The sequence below is a fragment of the Schistocerca cancellata genome, chromosome 6, assembly GCF_023864275.1.
Source record: "Schistocerca cancellata isolate TAMUIC-IGC-003103 chromosome 6, iqSchCanc2.1, whole genome shotgun sequence".
Taxonomy (NCBI): Eukaryota; Metazoa; Arthropoda; class Insecta; order Orthoptera; family Acrididae; genus Schistocerca; species Schistocerca cancellata.
In genome coordinates, this window is record NC_064631.1 from 152,525,818 (window position 1) to 152,549,413 (window position 23,596).

The 23,596-nt window shown below is 40.2% G+C and overlaps 1 protein-coding gene across 1 annotated transcript in view; it reads left to right on the forward strand.

Annotated features, from left to right (window-relative positions):
- The window catches only part of LOC126191417 (dedicator of cytokinesis protein 9), a 374,795-nt gene that overhangs the window by 186,088 nt on the left and 165,111 nt on the right, over window positions 1–23,596 (forward strand). The window contains exons 17-18 of the mRNA XM_049932289.1: window positions 8,882–9,067; window positions 9,217–9,402. Coding sequence (XP_049788246.1) covers window positions 8,882–9,067; window positions 9,217–9,402 — 372 coding nt within the window. The remainder of the gene's footprint in view (window positions 1–8,881; window positions 9,068–9,216; window positions 9,403–23,596) is intronic.

Below are 23,596 nucleotides of genomic sequence, written 5' to 3' on the forward strand. Positions count from 1 at the left end.
TATAGTCCTTAAAGTCGCAGAGACTCATATCATGTGATTTTAAATAAGGAAAAATTACCCATGTTTGTGCAAGAATTGGACATTAACTTGTATATATAAATGAATTATTACCCACTACCTTGGGACTTAAGTGGTGTAACAGACGAAACTGGGGTCAATTCATTGATAACTAATCAAGATGCTCAGCTCAGCAAGATTTGCTTTTAGGAGTAAAGACAAGTGTGTTAGCTTATTCAGCATATTTTTTATTCCTTGTTGTCTTATGGAATTCTCTTCTGGCACAGTGCATCTAAAGAAAACAAACTATTTGTTTGGCAGAAGGGAGCAGTAAACATATTGTGTAAAGTAAATAACCACACATCTTCTGGAGGCATCTTTAAAGATGTGAGAATTCCTATGTTCTTTTCCCAATCATTTGTTTCTTAATGTTATTTGTTGTTGATAATGATAATAATTAGTTTTAGCTTAACTATGATTTGCATGATCACGATACCAGATATAAAAAAAATAATTTTTGTTTGTCTTTGCTTCCTTGTGCGTATTACCTGTTGCAAGTGCATTTAATGATCTCCCATATACCATTAAGAAAGAAAGTTTCAAAAGAAAATTAAAAACATACCTCATTAGCCACACCTACAAATTATCTGATTATCTGGATTTTAGGATTGAAAGTTACTGTTAGCTACATAGTAAGTTTTCGCTATAAAGCTGCATTACGAGTAATAGTGTATTCTAAATGGGGGTCTGCTGTTATAGATGTAGGTAAAAGTGATGGCTTTCCTTCTAATTCATTAAGTTCTGCTGTTGTAAGTGCAAATAACATTAAGCAGCACAGTGATAATTTATTGTTAATACTGCATACAGGTTGAATTAGTAAGTGTTGTTTGCCTCACTTGAATGTGTTTCTCGACTCATTCCACATCTCTAAGGTTTTTCCTTCTTCTTGAGATCCACAGAATAGGACAAATGAATGAATGAATTAATTAATTAATTAACTAAAAGTAATGCTAGTAGGTTATACTTTAAGGTTTTCTGGAACGACCCTCACATACAAGTGTGTAGTGCAAAGATTTTATTGATGTATTCCCAGTTTGACCACTGGTGTATATGATCATCATTTTTTGGGTAGTAGCAGTGGCTTATTTGACAGATGCCATACGAGGAATTCATTTTGCTCATTAATCTGTTTTTGTATCCATATTTGTAATTATGGTCTCTGTTGATGCCAGTCTCAATACAATTCCTTTTATTAGCCTTCAAATAGACTGCATTTGCTGCCAGTCACCTTGGTCCCCAAAACCTATATGCCATCACATTAATAATTTTTTTGTGTCCTCATTGCGTTTAAACATTTGCAATGTAGTGATAAACTTGTTCTATCTCTGTGAGCTAGGAATAAACGTATGTGTGTTGTTTTGGCAGAGTTCATTAGTTAAGGAAAATTTATTGATCACTCATTATATATTTGAATATAAATTTTTCTTTCTCTCTGGCTATCGATATATAAAATAGTTCTGCTAACCAAGATTGTATAAGAATACAGTGGAAATTCGATTTTACATTATCAGATTTTCTGCTTTTCCTATTTCTACACCGTAAATTTGTAGCCCCTGTGAAAAACCCATAAGATCAATGCTAAAAATTCCCCGTTCTTACGTTTCTTCATAGTAAAATTTACTCAATTCTTCTTTCTTACTCGATGTCACGCTTCATTTCATCCTGTTTTCTACCTATTGGCATTGGATGTGATTAAATGAGTTATAAGTGGAACAAAAGACAGATGGTTTGCACCATGGGTGATGGCAGAGTTAATGGTATATTTTAGGCTGTTGCAGATAGGGGAGATGTGAGAGGTGAAATGCTGATGTGATCCACTATTGACATTGTGTACACAGTTTGCAATGTTTAACTTCACTGTGCAGTGATGATGGGTCGAATATGTTTCACACTACTTTTTGCAGCAACTGACATAATAGTCCAGTCAAATAGTAGGTATACCTTGCAAAAGGTGGGGCAGAAGAGTTTATTTTTTCAACTCGTTCATTTGGTTGGAAAGATTAGAAAACCGAGGTTTGCCAACAAAATTTCCCTTGGGAAAACTTTCTGCAGTCAAAAAGCTTCGAAAATTTCGGACGTTTTCAGTTTTTTCAAAATATTTCAGTTTCATTTGCTCCTATTGCTTTAACGTCTATTTTCTTTTTTAAAGAGCACAAAATTACAAATTTGATTCTTGCCATTTTTTTTTCTACTCCCAATATCTAAGGCACTACAGCGCCTCAAAAAATACCAATTTTTCAAATTTTGAGCATAGTGTCAAGATACCTAATTTTTGAACACTATTTTTCAGCTCCTGTTTGTGTAGTGTAAATACATTATACATCATGTTATAAGTTGGAATTTACCACCTCACTTTCAGGTATTCAATTTCTCTGTATGCAACATGAGGATTGTCGGGCACCCAACTATTGTGATTCTTACAACACTACTTGAAGTTCACTATGGGCCACCTCAGCCCTGGTATTTGTAAAACTATAAATATAAAAATACATCATTAAGAGACATAAACACACACACACACACACACACACACACACACACACACACACACACACAAAATAAATTGTCTCAGAAAACTGAACTATTATTAGCTGCAATAGGCAACCTAATTAGGTAGGTAATTATTCTTGTGTATAAAAGCCACACAGTTGACACTAAAATAAGTAGCTTTATTACAATTAAAATGCATTGTCAGTTACTAAAAGATGTTGACAGTTCTGGGTGTGCAATACTTGTAATATTGCACTCAAGCGCACTTGAGACAGATATGAGCATCACTTCGAACGTTTTGATGGGCCAGGTTCCTCAGTGTCACCAGAAATACCTTGAGTTACGGATTCAGGGTCTGTACGTAGAGTTGATCCCAGATTGATTTCTTCTTTAAACAGCGAGTCAGCATCAGCAAGTTCGTTGGTTTCGTCAGCGGTTTCCTCAACATCCTCCATAACATCTTCTTCACTGTCTCCATATAAAAATTTTGGCACATTTTCACAGTTGATCCCAATACATTTCTTGCAAATTGAAGAACATTTCAAACCCACTTTTCTGCAGGAGCACGCTCTGCCACAGTTCAGCTTGCATGAGCATGAAACAATATGAAGAAGTGCTTCAGGTGCTGGATCTTGGCTCATTATAATGAGTATTGGACCGTGGTCACTGTGATTCCAGCCCCATTTCTCCGGAGGTTTCCAGTTTCCCATCCAACTTTGGACTTGTTGGTAAGTCCGCAACGAATGATGTTGTGCAGCTTCTTGTGTGGGTGGCAACCGTGCAAGATTCAGTTTGTTTTTTGTGGCATACTTGGTGAATAGCTGGTACCGCAAATGGTCTAGTGTGTGGGAACTGCTGACACCTCCACTATACAATGCGATAGTAACCTGTTCTCCTGCAGTTATTATTTCTTCACGGGTAGCATGTGGTTTATTGAACATGCAAAGCGCTGAGGTTAGGTGTTCATTTTCCGCAACAATATTGCAGTACTTAATTCTTCCTTGACCAAAAAAAGCAGATGATGTATCACATCTGCTAAAGGCGTGAGTGAACAGAATATATTCACTGTCAAACTTGTAAGATGCAGTGGAAAACCACTTATCTTCTGCATTTCCTCTTCCTAGCTTTAAGAAAAATAAGTTTTCAATGCCTTGCCCCAAACCGGTCATGAGCACAAACCGGTCAACATCTTCTCCTACAATGACAACACTTCCAAAATCTTTGGTTCTTGAAATGGCAGATGTTACAATTATAATGTCAGCATCTGACATCTGACCAATACTTTTCTGATCGCCGGATTGTAAAATGTCCTTTCATTGTGAACTTCTCATATTCTGATAAATCCATTTTTTCCTCGAGTCTCAACATATCCTGTAAGTAGAGGTGGCCACTTTTTCTTATAACTGATCATTAACGTCAATCAACTGTAGAAAATGTACGGCACATGCATGCAATCATATTACATATTGTAACACAAATAAACTTCACGCAATCTGACGTGAATGTGTTCGTACTTACTGAATATGGTGCTGTTTGTCCTGGCCCTGCAGCAGAGTGAGATGGTAAATTCCAATGAATAACATGATGAGTAATATGTTTATACTACACAAATAGAAACTGAAATAACAGTGTTCAAAAATTAGGTAATTTGCCACTTTACTCGAAATTTGAAAAATTGGTATTTTTTGACACACTGTAGCGCCTTAGATACTGGGAGTAGAAAAAAATGGTAAGAATCAAATTTGCAGAGAATTTTGTGCTCTTAAAAAAAGAAAATAGGCGTCAAAGCGATAGGAGCAAATAAAAATGAGATATTTTGAAAAAACTGAAAAAAGTCCGAAATTTTCGAAGTTTTTTGACTGCAGAAAGTTTTCCCAAGAGAAATTTTGTTAGAAAAACTTGATTTTCTAACCTTTCCAATAATATGAACGAGTTGAAAAAATAAACTCTTCTACCCAACCTTTTGCAAGGTACAGGCTTATTTTTTTTTTTTTTTTTTTTTTTTTTTTTGACAGTTTCACTGGACTATAATCGTAATGTGGTGGTGCTGTGAAGGCGACGAGGAATGAGGCTATCAGTGTGTCGATCGCTATAGCGTCATGTTGATGTTTGTGGATCTGTTAGTGACAGGAGAATCTCAGTTGTAGCAAGAACTCTTTAGGGGAATATGTTTGTGGTTGTGCAACGTGCGAAATATTTATGATAAGGAATAATGTGAATGTTATTGCTTATCGTTTCACTTGCAGCAATTTAAGCTGTCATCTTGGGTTCCAGCCTAATCTTACACTTGGAAATCGCCACATATTCGGAAACAAACAGTGAAGTATTTGTGAGAAGGAACAATATGAATTTTATTACTGCTCATTTAACACATATGAATGTAAACTGTTCTCTTACGTTTCTGTCTAACCACTCAATCGGGAATCACCACACATTCGGGAAATTTACAGACAAGTATTTATTTCATCCTTTGTTCTCTAACCAGATGGAAATGTTTAGCAAAATCAAATTTTACAGAACATATTGTATTACAGTCATAACAAGTATGATAACACACTAAGTTGAAAAATAATTTTGACATGCAACAAGTTGCAAACCTATAACCTGTCAGCCATCTAACCATGACATTATCCACTATGCTACAAGTTTCTCATCTGAAGTCAGTATTGTGCATTAGTTATCATTAAATCTCGTCAAGCCTTACATTGCTGATGTTTTATTACTACTTATATACTTTCAATGCACCGTTGCTTTGAAATGGCATCACACACACATACATCACACACTACAAAGGAAATGAATAATTGAAATTCACACAGTTCACACAGGGGCTGTTTACGAGCGCTTGCAAAAGTCAATAGTTGAAAGCCCGCTAGTGACATCACCACTGCAAAAAGTAGTGTGAAGCCACTGAAAACATGTTTCTGTTAGAAACATTATTTCCTACAGTGTTTCGGTCTGCTTATGACTTTGTGTGTTTCTTGTCTCTGTTTCTATCCACAATGGCAATAAACATTACTCAGTGTATTTGCATCGTTTGCAATGCTATTTGTTGTATTGTTTTCGTATTATGCGCCACATCATGTCTAGAGACGAGGAAACTGTAATTTGTGACCTGAAGGCCATAAAAAGCATTTCTCAGTGTTTAGTAGTTGTATGGAATAAGGTTGCATTTATCAAAAAATTTTGTAATTGGTTTAAAAACTATGATATTATTTTGATGGAGAATTTGTATAGTGGGTGATAATGGTTGATGAAATCGGATTAGTTGTTGTGTGAAATTGATTTGCAGATTTGCATACAGTCGTCTTTGATGAGTGAATACATACTACAGAACAACTAATGGGAAAATCTTGTTACATATGGGAACTGAGTGTGGAAGACAGCTCTAGTTTCCATTATTTCGCTTGGATATCATCTAATGATTTTGAATTTCTGGCTAATAAGGTATCACCATTTCTTAAAAAAAAGATAGAAATTTCAGGAAAGCAGTTACAATGAGACATGCTGTTAGTCTTAGTTTTTTGTCAGTGGGATATCCATTCCAGAGCCTTGAGTATTTATTTTGTGTTTTGAAGGCTACGATAAATGACCTTATTTTGTTTTCTACACAGTCATTCTCAGTATTCTACCAATGTAGCAGCAGTTTCATGCTGAACGTCTTGTTTTATTGGTGTTTTTGTACTGCTTGCTTCATATATTCCACAAGCATCCATCAGCCTGGTACAATGATAAACAACATGACAGTTTGCTGCCTTGTCCACTGCATTTTTTTTCCAGAAAAACTTAATACAGCAAGAAAAAACAAAACACCTAACAGCTCTATACAACAGTCAACACAATGTGACATACAAACACGGACTTGTGCTGTGCAGCAGTGACATGCGGTAGCTGGCCAGAAACATTGTTTGCTTTGATATGTACTGACACTGGTTCGGATAGATGTTTTCATGCTTCAAAAGATGTTTCCAAAAGATGTCCACATCAAGTGACTAGAAACGTATTTCAAGCTTAGTGTGCATGTAGCTTTAAGTCTACTCAACAAAATTAAAACTGCCATTAGCTACAGAAGGAAAACACACATAACCACATGTTATATTCTGACACTTTTCACTGTACTTCACAGTTTTTGGTTTAATTCACCATGTTAATCAATTTTTGCTTTTTTTCTCAGTGAATACAAAGGAAAGATGTCACAAAAACATGCATTTTAATGTATAATTTGTGGTTGTAACATGTTGGAAAATAGCTCGGTTACCTTGTACCCAGAAACCAATTTCAATTTTTTGATGAGCTTTTACTTGAATGAAATTTTCACTCTGCAGTGGAGTGTGTGCTCATATGAAACTTCCTGGTAGATTATAACACTGTGCTGGACTAAGACTCGAACTTGGGACCTTCCCCTTTTGCGGGAAAGTGCTCTACTGACTGAACTACCCAGGCGCGACTCATTAGGAGACAAGGTACTGGTGGAGTTAAAGCTGTGAGGATGGGTCGTGAGTCGTGCGTGGGTAGCGTAGTCGGTAGAGCACTTGCCCGTGAAAGGCAAAGGTCCTGAGTTTGAGTCTTGGTCCAGCACACAGTTTTAATCTGCCAGGAAGTTCTGAATTTTTACTTGCTGTTACACATCTGTAAATTTTTAAGAACTGATGATATTCATTACCACAAATTATTGTATAAACATTGTATTTTACATTTAATTTCCTTCACTTACTCAGATTTAATGCAGTTGATGAGGATTATGATTTTTAATCATATATGCCAATTAGATGTTTTTGCTTGTATTTTAGGGGCTTTAACATTTTATTCCATTGTACATTTTCCTCAATTTTACAGTTTTTAAGTCTGGACCCCATGAAAACTTAAAATAGGGATCTCACTGTGTAATTAAACATAATGTGTTAAATATCCTCTTTCATATTGAGGTGGCTACAAGGGGTACACAGTATTCCAGTTCTGAATTGTGGGTTTACTTTGCTTCATAATGTCATCCTCTGGATTAATTAAATCAGAAAGGTTCCCAAAGAACTGTTTGACAATAAAATGATCCCAAAGTTTAGTACTGTGCCTATGAACTGAGCAAAGTGGACTTATTCACATTACAACTCTTTCTTACATATATGATACACCCTATTTTTGTTCTCGTAGGGATCTTACGTGTTCTTGGCATAATCTCTTTAAAATTTTCAAAATCATTTTTAATTGCACTGAAAGATGATGATAGTTGTTTGCAGTGAATGCTGAGATGTTTGTGGAAAATATGATCCTCCTGCATATAAAAATTAAACATTTTAATAAAACTCGTTGACTGTGAATGCATGATGCTGAAGGACACACCACTCCATTCCTGTTAAATAAAAATGGTTATGGGACATGGTTGGCAATATCCCTACCACCTTTTACCAACACAGCACAGTTCCTGCACTTTTCAAAATTGCTCTTGATTCTGTACATGGTTTTGGAGAACTTTAATTTATGATACTGTTTTGCTGAACTTATGATTTCCAGTTGTCTCGTGCTTAACCAGGTGTAATATTGGGATCAAAATTTGTTGAATATGTACGAGGGTGTGCTGAAAAGTAATGTCTCCGAATTTCTTATTCTGTTCCCAGTATAGGTTGAGGTATTACAGGATATTCATATTACTCTGTTGAATTTCCTGTTTCACTGATGCAGTTGCAGCCCTTGCCACTAGAGGGCTTCAAATTGTAGCCTGTAACATAGCTGTGTAACATATCAATGTCAGTGTGCGAGAAACAGCATGCTGTACTCAAGTTTCTAACTGCAAAAAATGTTTGTCCACACAAGGAGAACCGTCTCCTTCAGCATGGCAATGCCAGATCACACATAAGCACTGCAACATCTGTGACAATCTGACGCCTTTGGTTCACTGTCATTGATTGCCCTCTATACAGTCCCGGCTTGGCCTCAGCTGGTTTTCATCAGTTTGCAAAACTTAAATAATACTTTCGAGGACTTCATGTTGATAGTGATGAAGCAGTGCAAGTAGAGTGAGGTTGTAGCTCCGTCAACAAAGTCAAACATTCTTCAGTTACTGTATAAACAAACTGGTCTCGCTTTGGGAGAAATTTGTTCCTCATTAGGGTGACTATGTTGAGAAATAGGTACTTAGACATGAAGAATAATGATGTAGTGTGTTAATAAAGTTTGTTTTACTTAAAAAGCTTCAATAGTTCTCACATGAAAAATTCAGAGGCATTACTTTTCAGCATGGACTCGTGGAGCTCTGTGGACTGTTAGGATTTTTAGGAAGATATGAAACTTATTTCCTGTTCAGATTATGGATAGATTTTGAATATGAATTCCATTTCAGTTTGCAGGCCCGGAAGTGAACTGGATTGATAATCAAAAATTTATTTTTACTGTTGGTTTTCAACTATACTCAACTGTTTTCACAAAAGACCAACATCTCCATAATCTTTTTGCACATACAGAAAAACTGTTGGATGTAAAGCTACCCCAGTTAACTACTGACTCAGAGACTTGTAAAGTTCTGAAGGTATGTTAAAATCTGTTAGTACAACCTTTTCAAATCTTAACTTCTGCATTAGCTGTTACAACACATTTCTTAATCATAAAAGTGAGCTACTGTTTTACTGTATAATTTTGTTGGCTTGGTTATGAGTATTTGTATTTTCTCTGCTTCAGGCGGCACATGCTATTCAACTTACAGCTGCAATAACTTTTCTTCCAACTCTTCTAAATCATCTGTTCACATTGTTAGTAGTTTCAAGTTCTGAAGAAGTTGGATTAAATATAATAAGAGTCTTGATTCATATTGTTCATATGATACATGAAGCTGGAAGAAAAGACATACTTCAGTCATATGTGAAGGTGAGATATTTCGTTATTTAACAGTATTTGTAAGACTATATTTAATTAAATATATTGTTCGGATGACTAACACTCAAACATTTGTACATAAACAAGTTTATTGTTCTAAAGCTAATTGTAGAATGTAACATGTAAAATAATAATAATAATAATAAAAAACAAAAACCATGCTACTTTCTTGGCCTCAAGTGGGAAAAAATATTTGTTTGTCCAATAAGATCAAAATGATCAAAATGTAATGATAGTCTAAAAAGGAGAGGACTGAGCAAGGGATCGACTTTTTAAAATCATCTATATGGTGACACGACTTAAGGCCCAGGCATTCACCCCGGTGAGCCCTTGTTTTTGAGTAACTGATGACAAAAATTTCAGGATTTTGCATGATACTCTACAGCTTTGCAAAAGTTATATGTAAAAGACTGGTTGCATAGTGTGATGGTTAAGATACTGGCCTGTCATGCAAAAGGCCGTAGAGTATAATTTCATCAGAAACTTTGAAAATTTTTATTTTTAAATAGTTATCGAAATGACTTTTGTCATTATGTTTTTTCAATTAATTAGGTTAAATGTAAATTTTTTATTTCTATTCTTTTCTCACATCATTTTAAGCACTGTATTGACTTTTTCAATAGCTCTCATTTTTTTTCTTCCAGTCATTCTTTTTCCATTTGGAAGCTTTGTGCATATGGATTTAATTCTTTTTATGCGCCTACCATAATATGAATTATTCAGGAATAAAGGAGATGACTAACTGAAGGCAGAAGGGCTGCATTGTCGATAGGTAAACAAATGAAAGGTTCAGAGCTTGGCTACCTTTTAGAATCCATTTCCTTTTTCAAGCTCGTAGGAAAAACAATGAAACATACACACTCACTCACATGCACTTAGCTGTCTCACTTAGTTGACTGCAAGCTCTTTCCTGGCCCACGGTGAGTATAGTGGGATGAGATGGGGGTGGGGGGTGGGGTGGTGTGGGGTGAGGGATGGAGACATGAAGAATAATGATGTAGTGTGTTAATAAAGTTTGTTTTACTTAAAAAGCTTCAATAGTTCTCACATGAAAAATTCAGAGGCATTCACCCCGGTTGAGGAGAAGTGTCTAGCGGCTCATGGGAGAGTGGGGAACCGTCTATGGGCTAGTGAGTGGTGCAGGTGATGGGGGCAGATGGCAGATGGCTGTGCATGCAATTTCATAGACTAGGACGTGAGATAATAGCACACAACTAGCTGATGTGGGGATACAGATTGGGTGGGGGTACTGGGGCAGGGGTCGGTACAGACACACACACACACACACACACACACACACACACGGAGTTTGGGGGAGGGAGCAGCAAATTACTTTAGGTTTAGGCCAGGAAGGTTATGAAGGTGAAGGATGTGCTGTAAGGGTAGCTCCCATCTGCGGAGCTCAGAATAGCTGGTGTTGGTGGGGAGGATCCAGGTGGCACAGGTTGTAAAGCAGCCATTGAGATGTGAGATTTCAATGGCTTCGTCACAACCCATGCCATCTGGATCTTCCTAACCATCACCAAGTTTTCTGAGCTGCACCAATGGGAGTCGTCCTTAAACACATCCATTCCTCCTGTAACCTTCCTGGCCTAAACCTAAGGTAATTCGCTGTTTGTGTTTGGCGCATAATACACACATTTTGGGCTGCCTGCAGTTATACAAAGAATGGACACTGAATAACTGAAGGCCAGTGAATAAAGTCCAAGTCCATGCTATGAGAAATCCAGCCAGAGTCAAATACCAAACATAGGCTAAGCTCGCAGCACCAGTCATCAAGAAGAGGGCAGGCTGCCATGTATATTGTAAGCATGTATATTCAATACGGCACTGGCTTGTTACTGTGTGGGTAGATTTAACCCGCTCTGGAAACTACAAGATCACGCCACATGACCTGACGTGTCAGAGGAGAGTGTTTCTCTACTCTGTTGCTGTATGGTCACTGTCACTGGTGGAGGTAGCGAATAAGTAGTCTCACTCTCCGAGCTGCTGAATACAGCAATTTGACTGTAAAATTACATTTTAAGTGATATGTTAATCTAGTCTCTGTCCTGTTGTTGTTGTTATTATTGCTGGTTAATAATTGTTAAAGTTTGCAAGTTCTTTTGGGAAAGCAGATTATGCTGTATTAATTGTGTTACTGATCTGTATTAGGGGCTGAGAAATGTGTTGAAAAGTGTTGTGAAATTGTGTGTCATATTGTTAAGTAGATAGTATTTTGGGGTTAGTTTTGTAACTGTATATATTTTTCTGTTATTAAATTTTATATAGTAGACAAATTGAGTAAACACAGGCATGTGTGGTCTTAAACATACGACTGTAGAATATGATCCAATAGGTAATTTGCTCCATAGAGTTCACAATTGTGAAATGAGAATAATATTACACTACCTGCTGGAATTTGTAGGTGGATCTGTCCTGACTACATACGCATAGAGAAAAGAAAATTCTATGAAAACAACAATTCGAAGTTAGCACTTTTCAGCAAAATAATGCGAAATCGGCAATTTTTATGAGAGGTCACAAAATTTCTAATTTTCCCATATCAAAATTTTATAAATCTGAGCATGACAGATTACTGAACTTATAATAATCATGGGTGACTGGAATTCGATAGTAGGAAAAGGGAGAGAAGGAAACATAGTAGGTGAATATGGATTGGGGGGAAGAAATGAAAGAGGAAGCCTCCTGGTAGAATTTTGCACAGAGCTTAACTTAATCATAGCTAACACTTGGTTCAAGAATCATGAAAGAAGGTTGTATACATGGAAGAAGCCTGGAGACACTAGAAGGTATCAGATAGATTATATAATGGTAAGACAGAGATTCAGGAACCAGGTTTTAAATTGTAAGACATTTCCAGGGGCAGATGTGGACTCCGACCACAATCTATTGCTTATGAACTGTAGATTAAAACTGAAGAAACTGCAAAGAGGTGGGAATTTAAGGATATGGGACCTAGATAAACTGAAAGAACAAGAGGTTGCAGAGAGCTTCAGGGAGAGCATTAGGGAACGATTGACAAGAATGGGGGAAAGAAATACAGTAAAAGAAGAATGGGTAGCTTTGAGAGACGAAATAGTGAAGGTAGTAGAGGGTCAAGTAGGTAAAAAGACGAGGGCTAATAGAAATCCTAGGGTAACAGAAGAGATATTGAATTTAATTGATGAGAGGAGAAAATATAAAAATGCAGTAAATGAAGCAGGCAAAAAGGGATACAATTATCTCAAAAATGAGATCGACAGGAAGTGCAAAATGGCTAAGCAGGGATGGCTACAGGACAAATGTAAGGATATAGAGGCATATATCACTAAGGGTAAGATAGATACTGCTTACAGGATTATTAAAGAGACCTTTGGAGAAAAGAGAACCACTTGCATGAATATCAAGAACTCAGATGGAAACCCAGTTCTAAGCAAAGAAGGGAAAGCAGAAACGTGAAAGGAGTATATAGAGGGTTTATACAAGGGCGATGTTCTTGAGGACAATATTATAGAAATGGAAGAGAATGTAGATGAAGATGAAATAGGAGATATGATACTGCGTGAAGAGTTTGACAGAACACGGAAAGACCGAAGTCAAAACAAGGTCCTGGGAGTAGACAACATTCCATTGGAACTACTGACAGCCTTGGGAGAGCCAGGCCTAACAAAACTCTACCATCAGGTGAGCAAGATGTATGAGACATGCAAAATACCCTCAGACTTCAAGAATAATATAATAATTCCAGTCCCAAAGAAAGCAGGTGTTGACAGATGTGAAAATTATCAAACTATCACTTTAATAAGCCACCGCTGCAAAATAGTAACACGAATTCTTTACAGACGAATGGAAAAACTGGTAGAAGCTGACCTCGAGGAAGATCAGTTTGGATTCTGTAGAAATGTTGGAAATCGTGAGGCAATATTGACCCTACGACTTATCTTAGAAACTAGATTAAGGAAAGGCAAACCTACGTTCTAGCATTTGTAGACTTAGAGAAAGCTTTTGTCAATGTTGACTGGAATACTCTCTCTCAAATTCTGAAGGTGGCAAGGGTAAAATACAGGGAGCGAAAGGCTATTTACAAATTGTACAGAAACCAGATGGCAGTTATAAGAGTCCAGGGGCATGTAAGGGAAGCAGTGGTTGGGAAGGGAGTAAGACAGGGTTGTGGCCTATCCCTGATGTTATTCAATCTGTGTATTGAGCAAGCAGTAAAGGAAACAGAAGAAAAATTCGGAGTTGGAATTAAAATCCATGGAGAAGAAATAAAAACTTTGAGGTTCGCCGATGACATTGTAATTCTGTCAGAGACAGCAAAAGACCTGGAAGAGCAGCTGAACGGAATGGACAGTGTCTTGAAAGGAAGATATAAGATGAACATCAACAAAAGCAAAATGAGGATAATGGGATGTAGTCGAATTAAATTGGGTGATGCTGCGGGAATTAGATTAGGAAATGAGACGCATAAAGTAGTAAACGAGTTTTGCTATTTGGGGAGCAAAATAACTGATGATGGTCAAAGTAGAGAGGATATAAAATGTAGACTGGCAATGGAAAAGAAAGCACTTCAGAAGAAGAGAAATTTGTTAACATCGAGTATACGTTTAAGTGTCAGGAAGTCGTTTCTGAAAGTATTTATATGGAGTGTAGCCATGTATGAAAGTGAAACGTGGACGATAAATATTTTGGACAAGTAGAGAATAGAAGCTTTCGAAATGTGGTGCTACAGAAGAATGCTGATGATTAGATGGGTAGATCACATAACTGATGAGGAGGTATTGAATAGAATTGGAGAGAGGAGAAATTTGTGGCACAACTAGACTAGAAGAAGGGATTGGTTGGTAGGGCACATTCTGAGGCATCAAAGGATCACCAATTTAGTATTGGAGGGCAGCGTGGAGGGTAAAAATCGTAGAGGGAGACTAAGAGATGAATACACTAAACAGATTCAGAAGGATGTAGGATGCAGTAGGTACTGGGAGATGATGAACATTGCACAGGATAGAGTTGCATGAAGAGCTGCATCAAACCAGTCTCTGGACTGAAGACCATAACAACAACAACATAACTGATAGTTATTGAATGCTAAAATCTCATTTTGATTTCTAATAGCCTAAAGGAGATGACAGTTCATTTCCCAAGTATCAGACTTTGATGTAATGACAAAAATAACACCGGTTTTGGAAAAAAAAACACGTAGTTTCGCAATAAAACAGTATCAAATATAGTAGCAAAAAATATTACAGAAACGGTAGAATGCACAAAAAAAAAAATTTGTAAAAAAGCAACACCAAATTTGGCAAAACAACAACATAGAATTCTACAAAAAAACTCTAAATTTGTCAAAAAAATACTAAATTTTTGAAAAAACTGCAGAATTTGGCAAAAAATACAGAATTTTGTGAAAAACAGTATCGAATTTGGCAAAAAATAACAGCAAATTTAGCAAAGAATACAGCAAATTTGGTAAAAAATGAGTTAGGCAAGAAACTACTCAGTGTTTGGTGTTAAAGAGGCATCAAATTTGGTAAAAAAAGGCATTTGGAAGAAACAAAATTTGCCAAGAAATGAATGTGGCAATAATAATACTGAATTTAATAAGAAATAACAACAGATTTGGTAAAAATAGCAGGTAATTTGCTACAAAAAAAGCAACTATGCAGCTATGGGACTTTGGCAGAAATAACCCTGAATTTTGATTAAAATAACATTGAACTTCGCAAAAAATTACACTGTATTTGGCCATAAAAAACGATTTTTTCCTGTCCCTAAGTAGTGTATCAACAATTAGCAAGGAAAGTTGATTATAAATGAATTATACACTGCCTGATGAAAAAATTGAAGTACACAGAAGACCTGGCTGGATGTCAGTGCAACTTAGTACACGTTGCCACCATCGGCTAGTGGTAAATTATTACGAATGTGACTCTCTGTGACAGGTACAGTGGCCACCAGAGTGGGTTAGTGTTGTTTGTGTTTAGTGTTGTTACTGGGCCTGGTAGGGTATTGTAAAGGACGTGAACAGTATCAGATATGGAGTGATCACTGTGGAGGTCACAGAGCTGCAGCATGCTCATGTGAGAAAGTGTTCTCATCACCTGACAGTGCTTGCAAGGGGCCTCGTTGAGGGTCCCCATTTGACCAACTGGTCAAATCGTGGAGTATCCAGGCCTATGGGGGGCATTTGAATGTGAGAGTGCCTCAAAGTTCAACTGCTTGGGAACATGAGCCAAACTCGTTGTTGTGGTCCCAATCAGCCAACAAAAGTGAGGTTCACTCTGGTGTTGCCCAAGCACATTTCAGCACCTGCCATCCAAGAACAAATAATGGGACTCCCTGCAACATTCTGTGCCATCCTGTACCATTGGTCAGAGACTAGCAGCAGTTGGACTAGATAATTATTGCCTCATGTTTAGAATGTTGTTAATATCACAACACACACATTTGCATTTGGATTGTGCCATGATTTGAAAGTGTTGACTCCTGATGAAATGTGTCACAATATATTCAGCAATGAATAGCAGTTCCTTTCTACTCTGGATGACTGTCATTGCCGAGCATGGCAGGGAAATGGGGAAAGGTCCCATTCTTCCAGTGTTTTAGAGAGTCACATAGGTGTTACTCCTGGTGTTATGGTATGGAGTGCCATCTGGTGTCACTCGATGTCATGGCTGGTAGTGGTTAAGGGAACTCTGATGGCACAGTGGTAAGTCACGGATGTCTCGCACCCTCACTCGCTACTTCTCTTGCAACAGTATCATAGTGCTTTTTTTCAGCAGGGCAATGCTTGTCCACACATGGCATGTGGCTTTGCAAACTCTCTGTGTGAGGCTGGTGTGCTGCCAAGGCCAGTGAGATCCCCAGATCCGTCCCAGATAAAATGTGTGGGACCAGCTCAGAAGTCAACTCCATCCCAGTGCCAGTGTCCAGGATATCTAGGATAAGTTACAACAGTTGTGTTCCAGCTTGCCTCAGAAGTGGATAAAATGGCTTTTGACATCCTGCCCAACCAAATCAGTGTATTCGTCCAGGCCAGAAAGTATGCAGTGTTATTCTGACAAGTGGGCTCATACTGCTACGTTGGAATTTGATTTGATTTTTTAGGTGCTGGAATACCACTATGTGCTCTCCCAAATTGTGAAGTTGTGTTTGGTTGCATGCACACATTTAATATGGTTGCGTGTACACATGCATATGTGCGTGTGGGATGTGTGTGAACATGCGCACTAAATGCCTGACTGTTTAGTTTTCTTAAAAGAATATGTAAGGTTCAAAAGTTAATCTCCTAACAAAATTGAAAAGATAAAAACATATTGGAACTTCCATATTTTAATTAGTCGGTTAGTTTATTAGCTATTTGCATGTTCCATGTGCGGCATCGCAGTTATTTAACAGCTGTAACACACTATCTCAGCAAAAAATATCATTACAATGGCCATTTTCATAATTGTATTTTATGTGAATCTTAAGCTACTTTTAATTTTACTTATTCCTTTTGTACAAATGTTTATTTATACTTAACACTCTATCTTGCTGTGTGTGTGTGTGTGTGTGTGTGTGTGTGTGTGTGTGTGTGTGTCTTGTATTTATATATATGTGAATGCTGCTGTTGTTTTGAGCTGTGATTTGTTGTTGACAACCAATATCCATTTTCATCATCAGTGACTTGTTGCCACCCCATAAGATAATACCGAGTGAAAACGATAAAAATATTCCACCTTCTTGTAATTGTTATCGCCAAAGTCTAATATTACGCATAATGGAAAAGTTGCAGGGTTTAGACATTTAATATGGTCCGTAACAAGTTTTAAATATGAGAGGGAAAGGTGTGACTGAAAGTAAATAATTTAAGAGTAAAGGTCAAAACTAACTGAATAGTAGAGGCATTGAGTTGTCAAAGGGCACACAAATGAGAATGAAAACTCCGAAAACTAACAAAGCTTTTAACATTATTTTTTTTTTTTTTTGTGCCTGTTGATGACTCAACATGTGTACTATTTGGCAAGTTGTTACCCTTACTTCTAAATTATATAACAAATTTTATGTTTTAGAGGCATTGTTGTTACATTACATCCTGGTTGTTATCTCCTCTGAATTAATTCATACTGAGCTTTCAAAAAAGAAAGAAAGTATAACACATTAGCTGTTACCTATGGCTGCACTCGCATATCAGTAGTTTTGTTGTGATGACTGATGGTAAGTAAGTACACTATTGTACATGCAATAATGTCAACTGCCCTCACGTCTGTCTGTTCGGGCAAGCATAGCTTGTGGTGGCTGCATTCCGCCCCCTCCACCCCCTCCCCTTCTACCCCAATACTTCATGACATAGCACTTGCAGTGTTGTGGCCAAGCGATGTGTGCGGAGGGGCGTGGGGAAAAGTGCATGTCTATGTGTTGTGCTATTGAAGCAGCAGTACGTTATATAATGTGTCTGTTATGCAACAAAATTTAATAATTTGTTAACACGGTTTATGTTCACTGAAGTAAAAAAGATGTTTCATTCCCTGTTTCGTCCTTGTAGCACTTGGGTTTATTTTATTTTATTTTATTTTTTTAAAATAAAGCAACCTGGGTTCCTCATCAGGGTTCAAGCTATCTCCATACCAAATTGAAATCGGTTCAGCAGTTTAATCATTGACCTGAACACATGGCGTTACTTCCATGTTCAATAATATTAATATGGAAGTATGGATTAAACACTCTGAGAATTGTGGAAGCATTCATTACGTTGAATTCCATTCCATAGAAGACGTTGTTGTTGCTGTTGTGGTGTGCAGTCCGAAGACTTCAAAGTTTCTAGTGCTTCTCTCTGAACTTTAATTCCTGCTCCAAATTTTTCTAGGGTTTCCTTTACTACTCATTCAAAGTACATATTGAATAACATCAGGGATAGGCTACAACCCTGTCTCACGCCCTTTTCAACCACTGGCTTCCTTTCATGCTCCTCAACTCTTATAATTGCCATCTGGTTTCTGGACAAATTGTAAATAGCCTTTTGCTCCCTGTGTTTTACCACTGCTATCTTCAGAATTTTAAAAAGAGTATTCCAAACAGTGCTGTCAAAAGCTTTCTTGAAATGTACAAATGCTATAAGTGTAGATTTGCCTTTTCTGACTTACACTATTTGATCAAAAGTATCCGGACACCCCCAGAAATATATGTTTTTCATATTAGGTGCATTGTGCTGCCAGCTTCTGCCAGGTACTCCATATCTGCGACCTCAGTAGTCATCAGACATGGTGAGAGAGCAGAATGTTGTGCTCCGCGGAACTCACGGACTTCGAACGTGGTCAGGTGACTGGGTGTCACTGGTGTCATATGTCTGTACACAAGATTTCCAAACTCCTAAACATCCCTATGCCCACTGTTTCCAATGTGATAGTGAAGTGGAAACATGAAGGGACACGTACAGCACAAAAGCATACAGGTTGACCTCGTCTGTTGAGTGACAGAGACCGTTGACAGTTGAATAGGGTCGTAATGTGTGATAGGTGTAATAGGCAGACATCTATCCAGATCATCACACAGGAATTCCAGACTGCTTCAGGATCCACTGAAAGTACTATGACAGTTAGAAAGGAGGTGAGAAAACTTGAATTTCATGGTTGAGCGGCTGCTCATAAGCCACACGTCACGCTATTAAATGCCAAACGATGCCTCACTTGGTGTAAGAAGCATAAACATTGCATGATTGAACAGTGGAGTGTGGAGTGATGAATCACGATACACAATGTGATGATCTGATGGCGGGGTGTGGGTATGGCGAATGCCCGGTGAACATCATCTGCCAGCATGTGTAGCGCCAACAGTAAAATTCAGAGGCAGTGGTGTTATGGTGTGGTTGTGTTTTTCATGGAGGGGGCTTGCATCCCTTGTTGTTTTGCGTGGCATTATCACAGCACAGGCCTACATTAATGTTTTAAGCACTTCTTGCTTCCTACCGTTGAAGAGCAGTTCGGGGATGATGATTGCGATTGCATTTTTCAACATGCTCAAGCGCTTGTTCATAATGCACAGCGTGTAGAACACCTTTGGGATGTTTTGAAACGCCATCTTCGTGCCAGGTCTCACCGACTGGCATTGTTGCCTCTCCTCATAGCAGAACTCCGTGAAGAATGGGCTGCCATTCCCCAATAAACCTTTCAGCACCTGACTGAACATATTCCTGTGACAGTGGATGGGCCAACACCATATTGAATTCCAACGTTACCGATGATGGATGGTGCACGATCTTGTAAGTCATTTTCAGCCAGGTGTCTGGATACGACCACTGTAAGGTGCGACGGTGGAACGTTGTACGGTTCAGAGCCCGGGGATCTTGGTTTAACTGCCTGGGTCACGAGGACGGTATAAACCTCTATAGAAAACCCCTCAGTCTCAAGGTGTGCTGCACGCCGAGGAGACACATGCCTGTTGAGGTAGAACAGTTGCTAGTGGGCGACCTCTGGGGATCCTGCCACATCCCCGCTTGTATTAGGCTTACCCAGGCAAGTGGGGCTCTGTCTAGGTGGACATTCCTTTCCCTAGTTGCTCATGGGACCACCATGAAAATAAATATGAATAGTGTGGAAGCATGAGTCTCCAAGAAAGGTAAGTTCAATGCTTTAAAGTATGACCCCCAATCGTTCCCTTCCCTGCCCACACCAGGGGAGGAACGGCAGTCTAAATTACCTGGTGAGACATATTCTGCTCGATTTCTGGATTGCAGCTGAACAGGTGGGGACTCATTTCTGACCACAAAGTCTCAGTTTTTTTTGTGGAAAATTTAGACGACAAGTTTGGAGAAGTTGAGGGCATGTCTAAAATGAGGTCTGGAGCAGTCCTCATACAGACAGCATCCCCAGCACAGTCATGAGCATTGCTTGCTTGTGGCAAGCTCGGTGATGTTGCAGTCTCCATTACGCCTCATAAGAGCCTCAATATGGTTCAGGGACTTATTTTTCATCGTGACCTGTTGTTGCAGTCTGACGACGATCTACGTGCAAATCTGGAACGCCGCGGTGTCCACTTTGTATGACGTGTCTTCAGGGGACCTAAAGATAGTAGGGTCGCCACTGGCGTCTTCATCTTGGTTTTCAAGGGAGACACCCTGCCCGAGAAGGTCAAGGTGATATATCGATGTGATGTTAAACCTTATGTCCCCATGCACTACTTTAAGTGCTGGAGGTTTGGGCATATGTCATCGAGATGTGATGCCAACCCTACCTGTCGGGATTGTGGACGTGCCTCCCACCCCAACGTCCCGTGTTCGCTGCCCCCTGTTTGTGTCAACTGCGGACAGAAACATTCACCTTGCTCGTCAGACTGCGCGGTTTATCAAAAAGAACGGAAGGTTATGGAATAAAGACCTTGGACAGGCTCACTTACACAGACGCTAAATGCAAGTACGACCGACTTCACCCTGTGCGCATTTGATCGACGTTGGTGCCGCAGCTTCGATGTCGCCATCCCTGGCGACGAGCCCCAAGCTCAGCCGCTTTTTGTGGGCTCTCCAGCCCGGCCGTCTATTCGTGCCCCCCAGGTAATTGGGGGAACACTCCTTCCGTTGCTCCCCTGTTTTCAACATCGAGAGTAACAACCCCTCCTTCTTTGGGGACTTCAGTCCCCACCTCTGAGCCAGAGAAGTGCCCGCCTCCTCCGGCTCCCCTCGTGTGGAAGGGATCGCTTGGTGCCCTCCCTTCCACGGTTACTGCCTTACCAGATGTCAGCCAGTGGCTGAAAAAGCCACCATCTGAGGGCCGTAGGGCTTCTAGGTCTTCCTTGGTCCATGAGACTGGGTCAGAAAAGCCCACCCAGCCTGATAAACCGAAGGACAAACGGGACCCTACCAAAAAGAAGAAAAAGCAAAAGGAGAAGTACATAGAGACAGAAAAGGAGTTCACCACTGCACCTGAAGATGATGTGGAGCATCTAGCGTCCACTCAGGAGCTAGATGGTGCTCGACCCGCAGCTCCTATGGAAGTTGATCAGGCAACTTCGCAAATGGTGGCGGCGAGCGCTTCGAAGGCGTGACCTAACCCACCCAGGTTCTTTCATGTCTTCACAGTCGGATACCATTATCCTTCAATGGAATTGCCGTGTTTTTTTTCTACCACCTTGCTGAGTTGAAACAGCTCTTGTGCCACTTCCCTGCGACTTGTCTGGCCCTACAGGAAACCTGGTTTCCTGTTGGGCGGACCCCCTCCCTCTGTGGCTACTGGGGTTACTATAAGAACCGCGTAGAATATGACAGGGTGTCTGGCGGTGTTTGTGTTTATGTTCTTGCCACTGTTCCTAGTGCCCCAGTGCCACTTCACACAGCTCTCGAGACTGTGGCTATTAGAATCCGGGCAGGAATGGAGCATACCATCTGTTCCCTCTACCTTCCCCTGGATGAGGTTGTCCCTCTTGCCGACCTAGCTGCCTTGTTCGTCCAGCTCCCCCCGCCATTCCTCCTTTTGCGGGACTTTAATGCCCACCACCCTTTATGGGGTGGGGCCCAGATCTCGGGCTAGGGTAGGAACGTTGAGGCTCTCTTGGCACAGCAGGACATTTGCCTCCTTAACACTGGTGCTCCCACACATTTTAGCTTGACTCATGGCACATACGCAGCCATTGACCTTTCTCTTAGTAGCCCAGGTCTTCTTCCATACCTCAGTTGGAGGGTCCACGACGACCTCTGTGGTAGCGACCACTTTCCTATCCTGGTTTCTCTCCTTCAATTCCAACTCCCTGACCAGCTGACACGGTGGTCTCTTCGTGGAGCTGATTGGGCAGCCTACACCTCAGCTACTATGGCCATTGCTCCGCTTCCTGGTGACATTGATTTGGCAGAGGACGAGGTCACTATGGCCATTGTTTCTGCTGCTGAGGCAACTGTCCCCTGCTCTTCAAGTACCCGAAGGCGTAAGTCAGTCCCTTGGTGGACACCAGAGATTGCAGAAGCTATCCGGGACCACCGGTGAGCCCTGCAACGACACCGGCATCATCCTTCCCTAGAGAATCTGGTTGCCTTTAAATGGCTGCGGGCCCGGGCTTGGCGGTTAATCCGGCGGAGCAAACAGGACTGCTGGGAATGATATGTTGCCACCATAGGTTCTCACACCACCCCATCTCAGGTGTGGTCGCGGGTTCGGCTCATTTTTGGCTTTCGCCCTCATGCATCTGTCCCTTGCCTTTCTCTTCAGGGTACACTTTGTACTGACCAATCGCCATCGCTGGACATCTGGCAGAGTACTTTGCTTGTATTTCCGCGACAGCAGGCTCTAGCGCTGAATTCTGCGCCATTAAAGAGCAGGTTGAGTGTACACAGTTGTCGTTTCTCACGCACTGTTGGGAAAAATACAATGCCCCGTTTAGTGAATGGGAGTTCCAAAGTGCCCTTACAGCTTGCTCCGATACCTCTCCAGGTCCAGACCAAATTCACAACCAATTTCTTCGCCATCTCTCGGCGCACTGTCAGGGTGAATTACTCACCCTGTTTAACCGCATCTGGACGGAGGGTGTTTTCCCAACTCGTTGGCAGGATAGCGTTACCATCCCAGTGCTGAAACCTGGTGCAGATCTGCTGGTGGTTGATAGCTATTGCCCTATCAGCCTTACCAACGTTATGTGCAAACTCCTGGAACTGTGGGCGAGTCGGCGGCTCATGTGGATCCTTGAAGCTCGGGGCCTACTAGCCCAGCAACAGGGGGGCTTCTGTCAGGGCCGCTCAGCGATCGACAATTTAGTCTCACTAGAGTCGGCTATTCGTACAGCTTTTACTCGGCGAGAACATCTAGTTCCTGTTTTCTTTGATCTTCGGAAGGCGTACGATACCACCTGGTGCCATCATATCCTTCCTATGCTGCACGAATGGGGCTTACGGGGTCCACTTCTGATTTTTCTACGGAGTTTTCTCTCCAATTGCTCCTTTCGGGTTGGAGTTGGCACTTATTTTAGCTCTGCTCGTATTCAGGAGAACGGTGTCCCGCAGGGCTCGGTTCTCAGTGTTCCCCTCTTTTTGGTGGCGATTAATGGTCTTGCAGCTGCGGTGGGCTCATCGGTCTGTTCCTCTCTATATGCTGATGACTTTTGTCTTTATTACAGTTCCCCAAGCATCAGTGTCGCTGAACAGCAGCTGCAGGGAGCTATCCTTCGTATTGATGAGATGCATCGCTTCCTTGGCATGCTGTTTGATGCTCAGCTCACTTGGACACCTCATCTTCGCGAGCTTAAA